Source organism: Podarcis cretensis, assembly GCF_951804945.1.
Source record: "Podarcis cretensis genome assembly, chromosome: 5".
NCBI lineage: Eukaryota > Metazoa > Chordata > Lepidosauria > Squamata > Lacertidae > Podarcis > Podarcis cretensis.
This window is the reverse complement of record NC_137174.1, coordinates 35,750,598-35,773,045: the sequence shown is the minus strand read 5'-3', so window position 1 is coordinate 35,773,045 and position 22,448 is coordinate 35,750,598. Positions and strand designations below refer to the sequence as shown.

The 22,448-nt window shown below is 39.7% G+C and overlaps 1 protein-coding gene across 1 annotated transcript in view; it reads right to left on the bottom strand.

Moving 5' to 3' along the window:
• Nucleotides 1–22,448, bottom strand: part of PTEN (phosphatase and tensin homolog) — a 53,009-nt gene that overhangs the window by 5,415 nt on the left and 25,146 nt on the right. The window contains exons 3-7 of the mRNA XM_079976364.1: nucleotides 21,528–21,572; nucleotides 18,419–18,462; nucleotides 17,314–17,552; nucleotides 4,532–4,673; nucleotides 2,374–2,540 (exon numbers count right to left, since the gene is read on the bottom strand). Of these exons, the coding sequence (XP_079832490.1) occupies nucleotides 2,374–2,540; nucleotides 4,532–4,673; nucleotides 17,314–17,552; nucleotides 18,419–18,462; nucleotides 21,528–21,572 (637 nt within the window). The remainder of the gene's footprint in view (nucleotides 1–2,373; nucleotides 2,541–4,531; nucleotides 4,674–17,313; nucleotides 17,553–18,418; nucleotides 18,463–21,527; nucleotides 21,573–22,448) is intronic.

The window sequence follows — 22,448 nt, the reverse complement described above, 5'->3', positions numbered from 1 at the left end:
AAAGCGAGCACTATAAACCAGGGTTCATAATCCAGGCCTGGAGGTTACAAGATGTGGCAGCATCAGATGCAATTCATTAGAGGCCTTTCCAACAATTAAGGGTCACGTCAACTAAGTACCACCACTTTGTACAAGTGCAATTAAAACAGGCCTAGTACAAAACAAAACATTCACAACCTCTGATATGTGTGTCTACTGATGTTAAACATCCATGAAAGTCTGTATGGTAGATTAGACACTGCTAGTGGTAGCTGCAATTGGTAAGAAATGAAAGTACCCATTAACCGAGGACTAAAATTAACCACAATGGGGATACTGAAATTATCCATTGCTACAGTCAAATTCCCTTCAAGAAATGTTTTCCATTATATACTTCCTATAAGAAATTGTTTGTTTTCTCACATGTATATTCTGCCTTTTAAGTTGCAAAAGGAGAGAACCTGCTTTTCATCAGTGCAAGGAAAGCATAACAAGTTGCCATATTAAAGAAACATTGTTTCTATAAGGAGTAACTTTGCTGTTACAGTAATGTTAAAGTAGATAAAGAATAAGAGATTCTGTTTGGACTAAGTTTGTTGCCTTACACTCCACTAGAAAGCTATTGCCATCCCATCCCCCCAAAAAAGTTTGTGCTGATTGTTTTAGTCAGATGTTTCATAGTTCTATACTGAAAGGATCATAGAAAAAACAGAAATGATTCTACACTTCTATATTTACTTTCCTGATCTGGGGATTCTATGAAAAGCAGTGGCGTAGCGTGGGGGGTGCAGGGGGGCCCGGCCGCACCGGGCGCAACATCTGGGGTTAGGGCAAATCCACGAGTTAGGGGGCACAAATCCACGGGTTAGGGGGCGCAAATTACTTGCCTTGCCCCGGGTGCTGACAACCCACGCTACGCCACTGATGAAAAGGCTGCTAAACGGAGCACCTGCTCAATCTACAACTGCTCAATAAATTGTATCTGCAAGATTTAGAAGTCTTTTGTACTGCTTTTCTATATATATAAAGGTAGTCATGTATGCAAGAGGACAGATTACATTCCAAGTAGTTATGTGTATTAAGACACCATTGTGATAGTCAGGATCATAACCTTCTAATGTCTTAAATGCACACTCATCTGTGCTTTCAGGGCATAAAGCCAGGTAAGTCCACAAATCTCTAAAGGCAGACCAACATAACTAGATTCCAGAATTATTTAGGAACTACTTATTTGGATAACTGTTGATGATCTGGGTGAAAGATGTTGGCTGCAACCATATCTCATTATTACAGTGGCAGAGGACACTCTGGTATATAGGATACAAGAGGTTGCTAAAAATAGGAATGAAACTTACTAGAAATGCAAATTGTATTCTATTTGTGCTGAAGCCGGTTATAGCAACATCTTTTTAAAAATACTCTCATCGTGCAAAAACCAGCAGCAAAGAAAGATTCCTTTGCAGGTGGTACGACTGTACTAAAGCACAGTTCAAAAGTGCTCCCAATGACCTAGCGCAACTGGGCTGCTTCCATCCCAGAACACATTCTGTTCATGCAATACCTCTGAAGCCAGTTCAAAAACAAAAGTTACTTTTGTTCAAAGCAGCTCAATTAGCACAGGCTGAAAAACTGGCTACAGTTGAGCCAACCTTGTCCTACAAAATTATGTTTCAGTGTTTTTGCTCATTTCTGTTAAGAAATGCTGACTGGTAGTTAGAAAAACTAACTACCAACCGGTCAGCTTGACATCAATACTAGGGAATGTTGTAGAACAAATAATTAAATGGTCAGTCTGTGAGCACTTAGAAAAGGATGCTGTGATAACTAAGACCCAGCATCAGTTTCTCAAAAACAAGTCATGCCAGACAAATCTCATTATTATTAGTAGTAGTAGTAGTAGTAGTAGTAGTAGTATTATTTATAAAGTTACAAGCTAGGTGGATCAGGGGAACACTGTGGATGTAGTGTATCTTGATTTCAGTAAGGCTTTTAACCAAGTCCATCTTGAGATTACTGCAGAGAAGCTTGTAAAATTGCAGTATCTCATGCCAATATCCTTTGACTACAAAGAACAGCTTTTCCGTGACAAGGGGAATGGACTGTAGCTATGGGAAAAGGCTGGGAAACCCCAGTTTACAAGCCCAGTTCTACTGGTACCACTCTGGATTTAACTTGCAATGTTTGGGCTTCAGCCCTGCAATCTCATTTTTCACAAAAGGTTGCTCAGATTGTCCCCTTTCACACAATATCCAGAAGCAATGACAAGAAAAGCATAAGTGAGTCATATCTCCTTCCTTATCGCTTTGGCAGAATGTCTAAAAGCCACCAATAGCACACTGAACTGTAAGGAATTGGGGGGGGGATCAATATTTTCTCAGATTAAAACAAACACACCTTTTTCAACATCTTGTTTTGTTTATGGAAGAATTCCACCTTGATATCACCACACACTGGCAATGGCTGAGGGAATTCGAAGTACATGTATTTGTCTTCACGTCTTGGGGGTCCTGAAGAGGAGGTGAATATCTTTACCTTAAGTTGGTAGACCACAAACTGAGGATCTGCATGATAAAAATAGCCAAGAAGTTTAAAATTAATTTAAAGTCCAGAATTAGAAAGACACTTACCTGAAGCAAGTATTTTTAAAGCGTTTGAGTCATGACTATCAATATGAATGTTGCTATACTAAGCAGTCAACCATTTCCAAGTTAAGCCTGTTGTGAACAGTGATATTTTCAATACATACATCAATCTAGCACTGGATTACTTAAGAGCCTTCCATAGAAGAATGTTTATACAGTGAGCCTCAACTAGAAGGCAAGTGACTGGCAATTTAATCAGCTGAATTAGCTAGAACACATCTAGCCAACCAAGGAACAGAACTACTCAACAGAACCACAGATTTAACATAATGGCCTGGTTTCCATAATGGCAAGCAAAGCTATGACTTACTGGGACTATGTGAAGGCCAAATTATTTTGTTCACTTCAGACTCATAGCAGCAAAGTATTGTTAAGAATCAGTTATGCTTTTCTAAACTGGGAAGAAAGTTTGTTCTATATACTTGATCACATACAAGTTTTAATTAACGCAAACAGTTAATATAATAGAGTTGAAACAAATTAAGCTCTTCTCAAATTGTCAAATTACATGTGTAAAGATACTGAATTTCTTAAAAATTAGGTATTTTTGCTGCCAAGTATCCATGTGGTCAGAGGGACGCAGGTGGCGCTGTGGGTTAAAGCCTCAGCGCCTAGGACTTGCCGATCGAAAGGTCGGCGGTTCGAATCCCTGCGGCGGGGTGCGCTCCCGCTGCTCGGTCCCAGCGCCTGCCAACCTAGCAGTTCGAAAGCACCTCCGGGTGCAAGTAGATAAATAGGGACCGCTTACCAGCGGAAAGGTAAACGGCGTTTCCGTGTGCGGCTCTGACTCGCCAGAGCAGCGATGTCACGCTGGCCACGTGACCCGGAAGTGTCTCCGGACAGCACTGGCCCCTGGCCTCTTAAGTGAGATGGGCGCACAACCCCAGAGTCTGTCAAGACTGGCCCGTACGGGCAGGGGTACCTTTACCTTTACCTTTTTATCCATGTGGTGGGGGAGCTCATTCCTTTTCCCCTTTCAACACAGCTTGTGCTTACTGAGGACAGAGTTTAACTATAAGCCATGGGTTAGATGACACACTAAGCCAATTCCTGGCTTGGTGCAGCAGCAAAAAGGACCAGGGAGTAACAAAACAGCTGTAAGCTTCTCTCTTGAGAGCCCATCTTCTCACCTCTAAAGCTACTCACCAATTATGTATATTATCATATGATGTTAAGTTTTTAAAAAAACAGAAAATACAGTAATGAGAATTTATGGCTTGAACTAAAGGCTAGTATGGAAAGGTCTTACCTTGCCTGTCCAAGAATTTGAGCAAAAGCAAAATAAGCTTGCTGACCAAGACAACAATCCTATGCATACATATGTGGGAATAAGCTCTATTCAACTCATTGGTACTTATTTTCGAGCAGCTTAAACATGCATATGATTAGGCTGTGTGCCTCTTACATGGAATGTAGAGTGGGAATTTCATAATTCATTCTGAATTACAAACTAAACTAGAAAGGAGAAGTGACAGGAAAAAAATGTAATGAAGCATTTAGGTGAACAAATGAATACTCCAGCCAATTTCTTTTGCAGGCAGGGAGGGAAGAGAGAAAATGGAATTCAACGTTGTACTAATACGATAGTTCCATCAACACAAGAATTTTTACTTGCCAGACAAATGGCCTCCCCTCTCCTCCCATGTGCTGTTTTAGGTGTCTCCTGACCCTCCAGAGAGGATCTGAGGGAGGTGGGGGGCACAGAGGAGGAAAGCCCTATTGTGCTAGTATGAGTCCTTACACTAGCTGCCACTGTGCACCAGGCTAGTTGACTCTGACCCTTAGTCTACAGACATGGCTAACTCTGCCAAAATTAAAGTGGTTATGAAATGAGAGCAACAGTGAACAGATGTAAATACAAATATTAGAAGACAATCTCTCAAAGTAAAAATGTTTAAAAAGATACTTACTGCAAGTGCCGCCACTAAACATCGGAATAGTTTCAAACATCATCTTATGAAACAGGAGGGCCACTGGTCTGTAATCCAGATGATTCTTTAACAGGTAGCTATAGTAATATACATAGCGCCTCTGACTGGGAATAGTTACTCCCTAAATAAATAAATAAATATCTATAAGATCAAGAATACTAATCATGTATGCCATTTTCACACTTTGTTACTTGACTTTCATAGATTTCTGAATATGAATCTTATCTCTCAATTAATTCCTATGCTCCTTAATATGTACACTTCAAAGCCAGTATGAGAGCACTTAAACATTGGCAAGCCTGTAGCATGTTATAAAATTAACTGTAACCAAAAAGAAAAGAAAAAAGCTATCAGTAAATGCTTTCCCATTACGTAAATCTTGGAATGGTTTTCTATGTATATTCAATGTTTCTTGAACTTCTTCTTTTATAACAGTTTAATTCCATATTCTGTCACTCACTTCCATGATGCTGCATAGAAGACTGGTTACCTACAATAGTTGGTTTTTATTATTATTAAAGATTTTCTTGGTTTACAAAAGTACGTCTTGTCTCTTTTTACAAGTTGTACAGTCTTTTCTACAGATCATTTACCTTTGTAATAATAATAATAATAATAATAATAATAATAATAATAATAATAATAATAATTTTTATTTATACCCCGCCCTCCCCAGAGCGGCTTACAAGCAATAATAAAAACAAGATGAATGATTACAACTTAAAAACAAAATAAAATACAACATTAAAATAATGGAACATTAAAATATTAAAATGTAGCCTCATTGCAGGAGGAGAAGGAAAAGAAAAAAGAGAGGGAGGGAGGGAGGGAATTAAATTGGCTCCAAGCCAAAGGCCAGGCAGAACAACTCTGTCTTACAGGCCCTGCGGAAAGAAATCAGATCCTGCAGGGCCCTGGTCTCATGAGGCAGAGCGTTCCACCAGGCCAGAGCCAGAGTTGAAAAGGCCCTAGCTCTGGTTGAAGCCAATCTAACTTCCTTAGGGCCTGGGACCACTAGGGTGTTGTTATTTATGGACCTTGAGGCTCTCCGTGGGGCATACCAGGAGAGGCGGTCCCGCAGGTACAAGGGTCCTAGGCCGTGAAGGGCTTTAAAGGTCAAAAGCAGCACCTTAAATCTGAACCTGTACTCCACCGGGAGCCAGTGCAGCTTGAAAAGCACTGGGTGAATATGCTCCCATGGCAGAGACCCCGTGAGGAGCCTCGCTGCAGCATTCTGTACCCGCTGGAGTTTCTGGGACAGCTTCAAGGGCAGCCCCGCGTAGAGCGAATTACAGTAGTCAAGCCTGGAGATGACCGTCGCATGGATCACTGTGGCCAGGTCGGAGCAGGAAAGGTAAGGGACCAACTGCTTGATGCGGCGAAGGTGGAAAAATGTCGCATTTTTGAGATATTATGAGATATTCGTGTTGAGAGTACAGTATAAGGTCAGGAAGAAGAGCAGAGAGAGGAGGGGTGGTGGTGAAATTTATATTTTTTTACAGTGGACGTGCGGGGTTTTGTCTCAGCATCAACTAGATAGGTTATCTTTCTAGTCACTTGTTACTTTTCCTTGGTAGTGAGAGAGTTTGGAGGCCCAGGGTATGGTTGGTTGTCTGTGATTAGTTGCAATGGGGTGTGTTTGCATGGGGGGCGGCTTGCTGGGTCAAGTAAGCCAGGTTGATTTGTATGCTGTTGGTGGGTTCTTGTTGTCTTGCTAGGCTGTGTATGTGATGAAGTGGAGGCGCCCTCTTCTATTTGTCCCCGTGTCAGTTCCACTTTATAGGTTAGCTTTTCTAGCAAGGCTGTTTCCCATATGATTTGGTACCACTGGTCCATGTTCACCCTGACAGGTCTCTCCAGTGTCTGGCTATGAAGCTTCTGACTGCTGAGAGTACGTGGGTTATAAGCTCCGTATAATGTGAGTGGTCATTATGGTCTTGGAAGGTGTTCTGTAGTGCCAGTTCTGGGTTGAGTTCTAATACTGGTTTAGCTATTTGGCATATTTCTTGTAGGACTGCTGTCCAGAAGAGTTGGATTTGGGGGCATTCCTACCACATGTGGAGGTATGTGCCTGTGGAGGTGAAATCTCTCCAAAATTTTGGTGAGGTTCCTGGGCATATCAGCACCTGTTTCCATAGTGTTAAGTACCACCTGTAGGTGAGGTTCAGGGCGAGTTCCCTTCTTTTGGCTGAGATGGACTAAAAGGGAGATTTAGACCACATTCTAGTCCATTGGGTGGGGTTAATTAAAAAGTGGATTATCCAGGTCCTGTCTTCGATTGCAGCAAAGTTACATGCAATAATACATAAGTAGTTCATTATAAGAAGTAGAAATATAAGAAGAAACGGGCAGAAGGAGAAATTTCAGCAGGCCCTGTAGTTCTGATATTTTAAATGGTAGCAGGAAGTATCCACAGAAAGCATCAAGATAACACTAATTTATTCTACTAGACTCCACTGATCTTCTGCTTTTCTCTACTTTACCATGTATAAAAATACTAATACAGAAGATTAAGTTCCTGTTCAGTTGTTCAAAACAGACTACACATCACCAACTATCACTAGTCATCATGCTCCTGTTATTGTATGGAAATAAGTACCAGTCCTTAAAACAAATAAAAGTGCAGTCAACTGTTTTAGTCATGGAAATCACAGCTGAGTTGTCATAGTTTATCTGAATATAGGCCTAAATTCATATATGTTCCACACAGAGAATAGGATGGATTATTTGTACAGGTCCAATTCTGATCATGAGAGCTGAAAGTTATAGTATAACCACTATCCTTTTCCTTTGCAAACCAATACTGAGAATCGTAAAACTGTTTTCAAAACCAGGACTGTACATTATTTTTCCATTCTGCACTATACTTTGATCTGCATGCACATGAAAGCATCTGCATTGTAAACTATGGAGGCTTTTTCTTCTATAATGAAGTAACTATTTTTCAGAATTTTCTATTCACAGACATGTTCTTTTCCAGTTTCTAAACACACCAGTCATTTTTCAGAAGTTTGGAATATAGCTAAATCTATTAATGACCGAACTTTGCAACACATACAAAATATTTTGGTATACTGAAAACAATTTATTTTAAACAAGGGGTAGTTCTCGTAATCTATGCCATATTTGTTCAATACTGTAAGCCATTTACATGGTACAACTCAAAACAAATGTTGATTCTATTCAGCCCAAAATGAAACAAGGTATTTATTGAGATTAGAAACTAGAAAATCATGTTGTTTGTTTTTATTAAATTTTCTGTTTTACAATTTCAAATACTCATTTTAAATCCTTAAGATATCAGTGACTTCCGTTAATCTCTTTCCATGGTTCATTTTACATATCTTAAATCCCTGCATATTTTACAAAAACTATACCAATCAGTATTCCATTATTGCATCCTTCAATACTTATTTACACTGTTGAATTTATCTTAATGCTGCCAGCGTTTTCAGCTGTAAAGAATTATTTTACATATATTCAATAAACGTTTAGAAAATCATTTTGACCTTAACCAGTGCTGAGCATCAATACACTCAGGTATAGTTACGTAAAGTGTTCAGACTCACTCTTGCCAAACTGCATCCAAATGAAACAAAAATCACTGGAAAATTTCTCTCATTAACTTTCACAGTTCATAACATTTCTATCCTCCAGATTCTTCTTCACATGTAACTGATTTCTTTTTCAAGCTGTAAGTCATTGTTGTTGTCCCCAAACATAAATGCAACACTAAAACTTCAGACAAAAAAACCCCTCAAGCCAGAATGTTGAACCAGGGATATCACCTGTAGAAAACCACTAAATAGCAGTACATTAATGTACTGAAAATAACAACTCAACTCTGATAACACTGATTTAATCATCCACTTCTGAGGGTATATACACAATCCAACTCCAGCAAGGTACCATCAATTCTGCATTCCAAATGAAGAGAAAAATATTGATACCTGTACATTCAGAGATTTTCCATTTGTTTTGATGTTCAGCCTACTATAGCAAGATTAATTCTGAACCTTTTTAGGCGCTTTAAAAAGCAGCTCAATTCTGCAAAAACCTCAAGGCTCCAAGCAAAACACTGTATTTACGATAAATTCCTTATGTCACAATACCGAATACATAGATAATCACATCCCCCCTCCCCTCCCATGAGCAAGATCAACAGGAAAAGTATTCAACTAGCACTACAGAGAACAGGGACCTAAGTGAAAGCATAAAAATGTTACCAAGGGATGGGAAGGTGGAGAGAATTAAAGAGCTTCCAGGTATGCATCCTATTAAGAAAGGTAGCTTGGAGGATTAACCCTGTTATTCTCTGAAATATATTGCAGTGGAGAAGCCCGTATTCTTCATAGGTTGCAATGCTGTGGAAGAAGAGAAAGTTAAAGAACTCCAGTTACCTCCTGAAGCCCTTGCCTGCTCAGAGATCATGGATAATTAAATACGGCTCCTTGGGTTTTATAATGATAGTGCAATTAATATAAGACTTTGTACAAGAACACTAGCACCATGATGCCTCATGTTTTTCAAGGTGAATCTGAATAGTTACTGCTTTTCCACCTCTCAGCAGCTCTATAAAGATTGATATACTATGACGTTCAAGCACTGCTATTTCATACACCAGACCATGCCCCTACCAGCCTAGGTCTCTCAACTTGCTAATGGAAAGTAGCCATGTCCAAATAATACCGAATTGATACAAGAAGCAACCATGCAAGTTCTGTACTCTAAGAACAAAGTACTGCAGCACCCAAACTTCAAAGATGCTTACAACTACCTCTGTACTGATCAGATACAGTACAGGCAGCTCTATCAAGATGCAAAAATGTTGTTTAGAAACAAATAAAGCTGATCAACCAGTAAAGATAATAACAAGTGGAAAGATATTTCAGATATAAGCAATTAGGCATGTTAGTGGCACAAGCAGTTTTGGATGTTAAAATTGAGCTGATATCCCTAACAGTAGAAACATATGCTAGTTTCCAAACTCTACAGTACTTACAATCAAATGTGTTAAGTTTTGCCATTGCCGTAAGCAATAAAGAGGGAGTGAAATTTAAGGAAGGATCTGATTCTATCAATACTGATGGCTAAAACTTTCTGCAAGTTCAAGCACAACAGCATGTTCTTCTCCAGAAACCTTAGAGGAGGAAAAACGTTGTGAGTAACTGTTGTGGAAATCATGAAATTAGTGGATTAAAAGCAGGTAAGAGTTAACATGGGACGTGGGTGGCGCTGTGGGTTAAACCACAGAGCCTAGGACTTGCCGATCAGAAGGTTGGCGGTTCGAATCCCTGTGATGGGGTGAGCTCCCGTTACTCCGTCCCAGCTCCTGCCAACCTAGCAGTTCAAAAGCATGTCAAAGTGCAAGTAGATAAATAGGTACCGCTCCGGCGGGAAGGTAAATGGCATTTCCGTGCACTGCTCTGGTTCGCCAGAAGCAGCTTAGTCATGCTGGCCACATGACCCGGAAGCTGTATGCCAGCTTCCTCGGCCAATAAAGCGAGATGAGCGCCGCAACCCCAGAGTCAGTCACGACTGGACCTAATGGTCAGGGGTCCCTTTACCTTTAAGAGTTAACATACAAAGCTGAAAATTCACTAATATGACTGGCTGAAGTAAGTGCCAAAGCAACAATATTGTAGGATCACAATTTGTACCCTATCTTAACTATAGGTTCCAAGAGTTTACTTATGACTGATGGAAGAGCAAACTCCAGGTGTTGTACTCAAATTAAATATGACAAGAAAGTTTTTCACTATGGCATATCAACCACAACATCTTGTCCAGAGGCAAATAGGAAGCCCAATCTGCCAGTGCATGTACTTTGATCAAAGATCAAGATGATTCACTACTAAGTACTATACATAGAGGCACCCTAGGAGGAAAATAATCAAGAAATCCAGAGAGAGAGAGCAGTTTGCACTTAGATAAGCAAATCTTGTGGGTGGAAAGTTTTCAAGCATTAATAAGTATATCCACACTCCCCTCTACCAAACATGAAAGGTGGACAAATAAGAAGTGAGGTGTTTTGAAAATAATGGACTTGAAAGAGAAGTGCTTAACTGCAATGGTTACATGACATGACCAAAGAGGTTATGTATGTGAAGCCAATAAAGTCACATGGGCAGGGCCATTTGGTTTTATCCCATCCTCTCTTGCAAAGGTGTGGACACTAAAGCATTGCAGTTACATACTTAGTGCCTAACCAAACTGAAAAGTGTCCAATCTTCATTTAGAAGGGATCCCTGCTGTCACAATTTTGAGTGTGTGTTAATGTCACAATAACCATATATTGCTCAGAAGTAAACCGACTAAATTTCATGGGGATGCCTCCCAGATAGGACCAGAGCCTGAACTGTTTAAAGGTGCCAATCTGAACTGCTAAAAAAGGCAATGCCCTAAACTTTCAACCCTACTGATAATATAATCCCCAACCCAATGTATTCACTTCTTTGCCTTTCCAGAACATGGAAGGACTAGGATATAGGAGACCAGAGTTAAAATCACCACACAACTATGAAGCTCCCTGGGTGACCTTGGGCTACTCACTATCAGCCTATGTCTCAGTCATAAGGATAGCACGTGGAGGAGGAGAATCATAAATTCCAACATAAGCTCCTGATAGGACAGAAATACAGTTGTTTTTATTCGATGAGATATATCTTCAAAGAAGAAATTACAAACTCAGTGCAACCAACTACTGTAGAGCCAGATGCCATTTCCCAAATCATAATCATTTGAAAGTAACCTTGTATTTGCTATCAAGGGAGATTTAGCGGCCATGGAATTAGAAATAACAAAGAAGGAAGGTTCCATAGCTTCAGATCTAGAAAAAAAATATCTCAATGCCAAGATATAAAAAGTAAAATATCTCAATGCCAAAAATTTAAAGCTAATCATCTTAAAAGTGGAAGGCTTGAATGACAACTTAGAGGACAGATGATAAGTCTTTGAAGAAGTGGACCCTGTAGCTTGCATGAACAACACAGAATGAGTGACCGTCAGAAGAGAGTGCCAGAGGGTGTTGAACACAAAGTGCGACCACATGATAGTCTAAAAGTATTTGTCCAATAAACGTTAAGCTTTCTGGGTTTGACCATTCTTACTTGTGTCAACAACAGGATCCTCTCCCAAGCAGATGCCATGTACCGTATTTTTCGCCCTATAGGACGCACCGGCCCATAGGACGCACCTAGTTTTTTGGGGGGAAAATAAAGGGGGGAAAATTTATTTTTTTTCCCCCAGCCGCGGCTTAAGTGCGCCCCGCGTTCTGGGCAGCAGGCTGCTATCTGTCCTACCAGTCCCAATGGGCACAAGCAACTACTTTATTTCTCATGCTTCATGCTCAAATTCAGATTCTGAAATAAGTAATCATATACCAATTATATTACACTCCATTTGACCATTTGAGCTGCTATTGGAAGGAAGAAGAGGCTCGGCATCTGTGAACTGAAGACCTATCTTCTTTTGGCAGAACTTGTGTGGATGCTATAATAATAATAATAATAATAATAATAATAATAATAATAATAATAATAATAATAATAAATTATTTATACCCCGCCCTTCCCAGCCAAGACTGGGCTCAGGGCGGCTAACAATCAATAATAAAAACAAGTTGATTAAAATACAATTTAAAAGATTAAGATACAATATTAAAACAATTAGGGAGCAATCTCATCATAGGAGGAGAAAGGAAAAAGAAAAAGGGGGAGGGAATCAAACTGATTCTGAGCCAAAGGCCAGGTGGAACAACTCTGTCTTACAGGCCCTGCGGAAAGAGATCAGGGCCCTGGTCTGAAGAGACAGAGAGTTCCACCAGGCCGGAGCCAGTGTTGAGAAAGCCCTGGCTCTCGTTGAGGCTAATCTAACTTCCTTAGGGCCAGAGACCTCTAGGGTGTTGCTATATATGGACCTTAAGGTCCTCCGTGGGGCACACCAGGAGAGGCGATCCCGTAGGTACGAGGGTCCTAGGCCGTGAAGGGCTTTAAAAGTTAAAACCAGCACCTTGAATCTGACCCTGTACTCCACTGGGAGCCAATGCAGCTTCAAGGGCAGCCCCGCGTAGAGCAAATTACAGTAGTCAAGCCTGGAGGTGACCATCGCATGGATCACTGTGGCCAGGTCGGGGCAGGAAAGGTAAGGGACCAACTGCTTGATGCGGCGAAGGTGAAAAAATGTCGCCTTGGCGGTTGTTGTAACCTGCGCCTCCATGGAAAGGGAGGCGTCAATGATTACACCCAAACTCTTAACGGAAGGATATGGCACTAATTGGGACCCCGCAAGAGAAGGGAGTTGGTCCCTCATCCCCATACCATCCCGACCCAGCCAGAGGACCTCTGTCTTCAAAGGATTTAGTTTCAATCGGCTCCCACGAAACCATCCAGCCACAGCTTCCAAACATCTGGTCAGTGTGTCAGGGATCGAGTCGGTATGGCCATCCATCAGCAGATAGAGCCCAGTGTCATTAGCATATTGGTGACAACCCAGCCCAAAGCTCCAGATAATCTGGGCAAGGGGGCGCATAAAGATGTTAAAAAGCATCGGGGAGAGGACTGTGCCCTGCGGCACTCCACACACCAAAGGGTGGCGCACCGACAACTCCCTCCCTAGTGCCACCCTCTGTCCCCGACCAGAGATAAAAGAGCACAGCCATTTATGGACTATGCCCTGTATCCCCACATCGGCAAAGCGGTGGTCCAAAAGATCATGATCGACCAGTTCCCATAGAGTCTAATGCATCTCTGCGATGTTACATTATCGATGCATACTTTAATATAGGAGAGTATAGCATCTGTGTATCTATGCAGAACTTGATGTTCAGAGGAGATTCATAAGGACCAGGCAGGCTTTCTCCCAGGAAGACACTTATCAGATAATGTAAGGAACATAATTGATATTATGGAACTGCTAACTGTAAATATTAATACGAAGGCAGTCCTGATTTTTGTGGACGCGGAGAAAGCCTTTGATAATATCTCTTGGAAGTTCATGAAGAAGAATCTCCATGGGATGGGGGTAGGCCAAAGGTTTGAAAATGGTATAAGTGCAATATATTCTGAACAAAAGGCTAAGTTAATTGTAAATAATGTGGTTACTGATGAACTATCCATAGAAAAAGGGACACGGCAGGGGTGCCCGATATCCCCATTACTTTTTATATCAGTCCTGGAGGTTTTGTTGAACATGATCAGGGGGGACCAGCTGGTAAAAGGAGTTCAGGTCGGAGCTAAACACTATAAATTGAAGGCATTAGCAGATGACCTAGTATTGACGTTACAAGAGCCAGACACTAGTACAAAAAGAGTTTTAGAGTTAATTCAATTCTTTGGCCAGGTGGCAGGATTCAAGTTGAACAAACAAAAAACTAAAGTTCTGGAAAAAAACTTAACAAATGTTGAAAGAGAGAGATTCCAAAATGAAACTGGGTTAATGGTGGCAAAGAAAGTAAAATATTTGGGGATTAACATGACATCTAAAAATGTGAACTTATTTAAAGACAATTATGACAAATGTTGGACAGAGGTAAAGAAAGATCTAGAAATATGGTCAAATTTGAAGCTTTCCTTGTTAGGCCGAATTGCAGTGATTAAAATGAATGTATTGCCTAGAATGTTATTTTTGTTTCAGACATTACAAATTGTGGATAAACTGGATTGTTTCAAGAAGTGGCAGAAAGATATATCTAAATTTATCTGGCAGGGCAAAAAGCCCAGAATAAAATTTAAGATACTTACTGATGTAAAAGAAAGAGGGGGGTTTGCCCTGCCGGATTTGAGACTGTACTATGAATCGGCAGCTTTCTGCTGGTTGAAAGACTGGCTACTTCTTGAGAATGCAGATATTCTGGATTTGGAAGGATTTGATAATAGGTTTGGTTGGCATGCTTATTTAGGGTATGACAAGGTTAAAGTTCATAAGGGTTTTAAAAACCATATTGTTAGGAAAGCATTATATAATGTTTGGATACGGTACAAGGATTTGTTGGAAAATAAAACCCCTAGGTGGTTATCACCTATGGAGGCTAAGGAGGTGAAGAAACTTAATATGGAATCCAAATGGCCAAAATACTCTGAAATTTTAGAACAAGAAAGCGGTGAATTTAAACTACAGAGTTTTGAGAAATTAAAGCCCAAAGTGCGAGATTGGCTTCATTATTACCAAATAATGGAAACTTTTAAACAAGACAGGAAAATTGGCTTCCAGGTGGAGAAATCAAAATTGGAAACAGAATTGCTAGAACCCAATACTAAGAATGTATCAAGAATGTACAATTTGTTGCTGAAGTGGAATACAATAGATGAGACAGTTAAATCAGCCATGATTAAATGGGCACAGGACGTTGGACATGACATTATGTTTGCTGACTGGGAACAGTTATGGACCACCGGTATTAAATTTACGGCATGTAATGCCCTAAGAGAAAATATTATGAAAATGATTTACAGGTGGTACATGACCCCAGTTAAGCTTGCGAAGATTTATCATCTGCCCAATAATAAATGTTGGAAATGTAATGAGACTGAAGGTACCTTCTTTCACCTTTGGTGGACCTGCCCAAAGATTAAAGCCTTTTGGGAAATGATTTATAATGAAATTAAGAAGGTACTTAAATGTACTTTTCATAAGAAACCAGAGGCATTCCTCTTGGGCATGGTCAGCCAATTGGTGTTAAGGAAGGATAGGACTTTTTTTATGTACGCCACTACAGCAGCAAGGATTCTTCTAGCAAAGTATTGGAAGACACAAGAACTCCCCACGCTGGAAGAATGGCAGACGAAAGTGATTGACTTTATGGGATTGGCAGAAATGACCAGCAGAATCCGTGACCAAGAGAAGGAGACGGTGGAGGAAGACTGGAAGAAGTTCAAAGCTTATCTTAAGAACTGTCACAATATTGATGAGTGCTAAAATGTCAAGGGGAAGGAAGATGCAGAATTGCAGCTGAAAATGTTTGAGGATTTAAGGTGAAATTGAGAAAGATAATAAACTTAAATTTAATTGGCTAAAAGGGTTGCTGAAAAACTGTAAAATAAGGATGCAAAAAGGGTGAGGTATGGGGAAGTCCGAGAAAGGAGGCTTATGAAAATGAGGTTAAGAATTTATTTTTTGTGTTTGTCTGTATTGGTTGATGTTTTTATGTTGTTGTTGTTGTTTTGTTTTAAAATTGGAAAATTAATAAAAATTATTATTATAAAAAAAAAGAACTTGATGTTCAAACACGCTCCAATCAGTGCTCTCAAAACAATCCTGGAGCTGACTAAGAGACCCTCTGGCCAAATTCTAACTGTTTTTATAACTGACTGAATTCTTCTCCTGAGAGGGATGTACTTCGGACATAGAAAAACTGAAGAATGGTCGGATGAGCCTAAGTGGGGGGAGGGGATTGGCCTGTATGCCTGTTTCAAGTTGGAATACGTGAGATCTAGAATATTCTGTCCTCTAGTGGGAAATTTCACAAACTGTTCAAACTTAGGAAAAACCGTCTTTAGGCAGGCTTGATTGAAGTCCCCTGCCACAACAACGGCACCCTTTGGGTGGATATGCTGCTGCTGGGAGATGACGTCATATAGCTTAAAAAGTGCCGCACTGACATTAGCATCGGATAGAATATAAACAGCTATAATAATGACAGTTCCTTCTCTAGGCAAATAAAATGGCCAACATGTAACTGCCATCAATTCTAGATCTGGGGAGCAATACTTGTAAGCTACTTTGCTGTTAACGCACCAACCATTGTGTATGTAAATACAGACTCCTCCGCCCCTAGCTTTACCAGAATTACCATTTCTATCAGAGCGATAAATTATTCAATTTATCAGCTCAACTGCCGCATCCGGTACTGCTGAATGTAGCCAAGTTTCTGTAATAATTACCACACAGCTCTCACAAAGAAGCTTGTTTGCTGCCATCAGCAGCTGCAGTTGGTCAATTTTGTGGACGAGAGATCTGGTGTTGGTCAGGAAGACGCTTGGCAGTGCTGGTCTCGTGGGTCTTTTTCGAAGCCGGGTTAACAGACCAGCTCTGCAACCACATTTTTGCTTTCGCTCTTTTCTCTTTCGCTTCTTTCGGCACTTCCCCCTCCCGTCAACAATCCATAGAGATCCTGGAGGTCTTACTATGCAGTTTGGTATACAGTGAGACCTTTGAAACTCTCTAGTTACCTCTATTTTTCTTGTGAGCCCGATGTTTACCAGTTTTGTGCGTGAGTAGGTGAGGTATTGGGAGCTCAGAGCCGCAGCATATGAATGCGCCGCCATCTTGGAACGGAATTCCTGCCCATGACTGTCCATACCTAATTACAGGTAGGTAGCCATGTTGGTCTGCCATAGTCGGGGGGGAAATAAAAAATAAAAAAATTACTTCCAGTAGCACCTTAGAGACCAACTATCTGGAGGTATCTGGAGGTATCTGAAGAAGTATCTGAAGAAGTGTGCATGCACATGAAAGCTCATACCAATAACAAACTTAGTTGGTCTCTAAAGTGCTACTGGAAGGAATTTTTTAATTTTGCCCATACCTAAGACTGAGTTTCCTCTCCCCCAACCTTTTATTGGCAAAGGTTGCTGACTACATTTGTGGAAGAAAAAAATCTAAAAAATGGTACCACTTTTAGAATTACTGTACATTCATGGCACAAACATAAGTATGTCAAAAAAGCAAACAAAAAACAAACCACCCACCAGTTTCAAGATACCCTACACAATTGATTTACAAATAAAGGCATAATGCATATGTAGTAAAATCAAGCTTCTTACCTTTTTATCTCTGGTCCTTACTTCCCCATAGAAATCTAGGGCTTCTTGTGCCTTCTGAAATCTTCCTCGATGTAACAAATATGCACAAATCATTACACCAGTTCGTCCCTTTCCAGCTTTACAGTGGATTGCTGCAACATGACTGCCATCTTCACTAAGCCATTGGTCAAGATCTTCACAAAAAGGTTTGATAAGCTCCAGCTGCGGCGGATTATGGTCTTCAAAAGGATACTGTGCAACTATAAAACAGAGTGTACTGATTAGTCAAGAGTCAGATTACTGTTAAATCTAACATATCAATATTAGATGTTTTAATCATTATAGGATTTACAGTATACAAATTGCATAAGCAATCATCTATTAAAGGCTTGTGTAATTTGTCACATACCATGGCAAATGCAGCCCATAAGGCATTTATTATGACCTGCCAAGTGTTTGGGAATCCCAGTAAGGCAGCAAAAAATTAAGTCACACGTGGGCTACTATATGCTGTTCATGGCCTACACAGAGTTTGGTATGTCATAATTTGGTCGTGGAATAAAACAGAGCCAGCCAAAAATCAGTAATTTATATTATCAAAAATTTATAAAGAGACTGCAGTACATAGAGCAGCCTGTTATAGCCATACTGTTATATCCAAAAAGTCTTCACTACTGTTTAACACAGGGTAGGGTGGGGCTCCTTTTTGGCTGGATATGCCAGATTTTTATCTTCCTCCATTCCGCGGGTCAACTTGACAGGTGGGCAGGACCCACAAATAATCGTCTGATGTCATAATGACATCAGGTGACTGACACCTGAGAAAACACAGTGCTTTATGCACAGACATTGTACTTAGTATCCATACATGGGAATGTCAGTCCTTGCCAAGTACAAGTCTCTTCCGAATAAATTTTGAATGATATAGAACAGGAAAAAGTGATTCATTGAAAAGATAAATTCCTTTCCTAATCATTATTTACTGTCTGGGGCCAACACAGAAATTACTGGATATCAAATTCATAGGAAATCTGTGGCTTGCTACATTAGCAACATCCCTCTCTAATCACTTGCAATCCATTTTGCTTCTTAGTTTAGGAGAAATAATATGAAAGAACAGGCATACCTCTGCAGTTAAATTTGGCGGTGTCATAATGTCTTTCAGCACATCTGAAATAAAAGTTGCAATACATTAACTACAAGTTCAACAAAACTACTCACCAGGGAGAAAATTTATCATTTTCAAATACATTTTTAACTAATACTATATCCATATTAGAAACAACACTTCCATTAAGCTTAATATATATGTTTAGCCAGAAGTTTCAGATGTTCTTCAAGCCATATAAATAAATATGTGGTGCATGTTAAGTCCACAGATATGGAAGGGAGGGTGAGTCTGTAACAGTGAGGCATCAGACCTGGATCAGAGAGAACCAAATCCACATTTCCATGCTCTCATGAAGCTCAATGGGTGACCTTCACGCTCTGTCAGACCACCAACTCCTGGCCTAATAAGCCTACTTCAAAAAGTTGTTATGAAGACAGATTTAGATGGAGGTTCCCTTTCTATTATATTGCCATATGACATTTTAGAAGATTCCTTTATTTAGTGAAATGTTCCTTTTTTTCTTTCCTACAGTTTTGGGGATCAATTCTATCCCTACTGGAATGACTGAGAAAACTGAAAACCATACACAGATGTTCCTGTGGGTCTATGTGACCCTGCAGACTGCTATGTATTAGGTACTCATTATGTCTACAGATACTTAGCACAAAACTAGTTCTTTAAATTTCTTGTAAAAGAGGAGCAGAGGGTAAAAACAATACTTTGAAGATAGACAACTTTTTCAATTTCCTTAAGATCACTACAAATGATACTGTGAATTTAATAGTACCCCATAGGTTTACAAAACCCAATGTATATATTTGGTCCCCAAAAACTAAATGCTGTATTCCGTCCTTCAACCGCAATCAACAGGCTGTTGGTAAACTGCTTTATAATAGTAACATTCTCAACTGGCCAGCAAGCTATTTCTGAATTTTAGATTGAAATCTGCCCTGGTGAAAGGCACATTTTTGAGAGTGCTGGGAGCACTAATTATGGCAGTCATGGAAGGAGCATGGCATAACACATTAGAGAGACAACACCACCCCTGACATGCTCATCATGGGAAGTCAACTATATGCTGCTGGTCCTGATTCCTGATTCTAGAGACCACATAGACAGAGAAAGAGAGAGATGCTGTTGCTGTTTAGTAACAGGGAGCATTTCTCACTACCGGGGGGGGGGGGGATGAGGTAGCCACACTAATTACTTTAAAGATACCTGCACATTTTGCTCCACAATTTTCCTCTAGGAGGCCTAGACTTTTTTTAAAAAAAAATGAAAGCTCAGAGTCTGGGACACCTACTGGGTTGCTGATCCCTGTGCTAGATCAATACCACAGCTATCATGAAGCCAGTTACTGAAAAGTGTGCAATTTCTTCTAAAGCTAATATGGTTGGAATTGTAAAAAATAAAAAAAAATGCTTCCATTGCAAGTTGTATATATTACATTGAAGGAAGCCTATGAAATGCAACATTTTGAATCTACCATGGAGTTATTTAAAAGTTCACCATGTACAGTATCCAAGTGACAGTCCTAAGTACCACATAGGTAAAACATTTAAAGCCAGTAGATATAGGTGAAGTTAAAACAAAAAGAAGCTCAGCAAATCAAAATACCAAGCAGATTATTCCACCAAGTTGAATTACTATTAATGAGTAACATTCTGGAGAAGTAACAGATATTACAGACTTGAACAATAACATGAACCTGTAACACAAAAAAGGAAGAAAGCTTTGCCACTGATATTCTTAGTTAAAACCAATCATTTTGCAGAATTTGGATGTCACTGTGATTAGTTCTAGAGGGAAAGCTTTCAATTTTCTCTGTGCATGCACAAACTAGGAAGACAGACAGGAACAGTACAAGTCTGAGGCTTGTGTAGGCTTATTCCTGTAACATAGGGTGGAAAACCTTTTTGGCCCAATGGGCCAGCTCTTTAGCTGACCCCAAACTGCCAGCTAACTTTGACGGAGGGGCATGACAATCAACCTGTCAATCTGATCTCATTATGACAAAAGATGGGTGACAGGTAGGTTGTCATGCCCACATAATGTAGCTGGATAGTACTTCTCAAGTGCCCGGCAGCCAGCTGTTTGGCAGGCACCTGAGAACTGCAGCATAAGAGCTTTGCTGCTCCAGTAGCACCAAGTGGTTTGCATTGAAACTGCTGCTAAAACTGAGCTTTCCCCCTCTATTTTACCAGCTGTTTCAATGGAAACCACTTGACACTATTAGAACAAGACTGAGACATGTTGGTCTGATCATGTTACATCTGGGTTGAAAAAGTTTTATTAGGTCCTACTGAGTTCCCAGGCACAATTCAAATGATTTTGACCTTAGGTACTTCAGGGCTCACTTTCTCCCATATGAATGTAAATTTATGTTGTTGTTTTTAATGGGAAACTGATGGCTGCTGCTCTTTTTATTGGTTTTCTTTGCTCTAGCTGTTACATCAAGAAATGTTACATCATTTCTTTTATTAAAAATCCTAAACATTTAACAGCTTGAAAAACATAACTTTTTTAAAATGGTAAACTGTTCTGGATTTTAAAAAATCAACTGTTCAGTTGATTAAAAATCAAATCTGGAACATAAGTATCATGTGTGGATGTAGTCATTCTTATGTTTTTCTTTATATATATTTTTCAATTGATAAAAATGTTACTCATACATCTGTTTCTTTCTAGTTTACTATAAGCCCTAGGATCCTTGACATGAAATTTAACTATATAGCAAAATCTGAAAGAATTCAATATATAAAATGTAGCCTGAGAATAGCAAACTAAGGCTTTCCACAAAAAGTTTAATGAAACACATAACAATTTTGCTTCAATGTGACGATGTCATGAAATCAACAAAAACTGCCGGAATAATTTCACTTTATCATAAGGTTACAAGCTGCAAGGTAGGCATTCTACCATGTTATTTAAAGCAGCCCAAGTAACATTAAACTGCACCATACCACCACCCTTACAAAATAAGTTCACAATGCTTACATTCAGCATTTTTTCATGTTTAAGTCTGTTGAATATCTTTGAGATCTACCTATCAAATAAAAAGGAACTTAACTTCCTCTGTTAGAAATATTTGGGTCAGTATATGTAAGAAGCAAAGTATACTTACAGATTGTATATCTTGTAATGGTTTTTATGTTTTGAATCCAAAAACCTTAAAGAAAAACACACACAAGTCACACAAACATATATTTGACATCATTATTTTACATAGTTGTTCGATAAGACGTATCTATCTCCACCTAAATGTTGATATCAATTTTGATGTGTATGTAGTACCTACTATTGCTGCTGCCCTTAATTTGCACAAATGTTTCCTCACAATTACTAATGTGAGAAAGTGTGTGAAATTAAAATTGCAGTTTACTCCATGAAGCATTTTTATTGAGAAACTGAAGCAGATGTTGTTCTAAAGATGGCCTTATTGTTCTATGCAAGGGTAAGAATTAGTACTCTTTAATACTAGCATTTAATTTTAGATTTCATAGAATCTGCCTCAGAATAAGGGATTCAACCTCAATTTAGATGAGGAAAACTAAAGCAGCTAAATGAAAGTTAATCACAAACTACATTAATTGCCCAATTCCAAATAACTTGCAAAATAAATGCAACTGAGAAAGTGCAAGCCTTAATCTCATATAATCAATCACTACTCATTCCATAACCAATGAAAAACACTGCCTATTGTTCTATGCACACTTTCACTTTTGCACAATTCCCCAGTACTCTGCTCTCACAAAACAGGGAACAAAGCAAGGTCACAGTGAGGAAGCAAACAAGAATTTAGCAAGGGTCCAAACCATGGGTAGGCAAACTAAGGCCCAGGGACCAGATCCGGCCCAATCGCCTTCTAAATCCGGCCTGCTGATGACCCAGGAATCAGCATGTTTCTACATGAGTAGAATGTGCCCTTTTATTTAAAATGCATCTCTGGGTTATTTGTGGGGCATAGGAATTCGTTCATTCCTCCCCCCCAAAAAAAATATAGTTCAGCCCCCACAAGGTCTGAGGGACAGTGGACTCGCCCCCT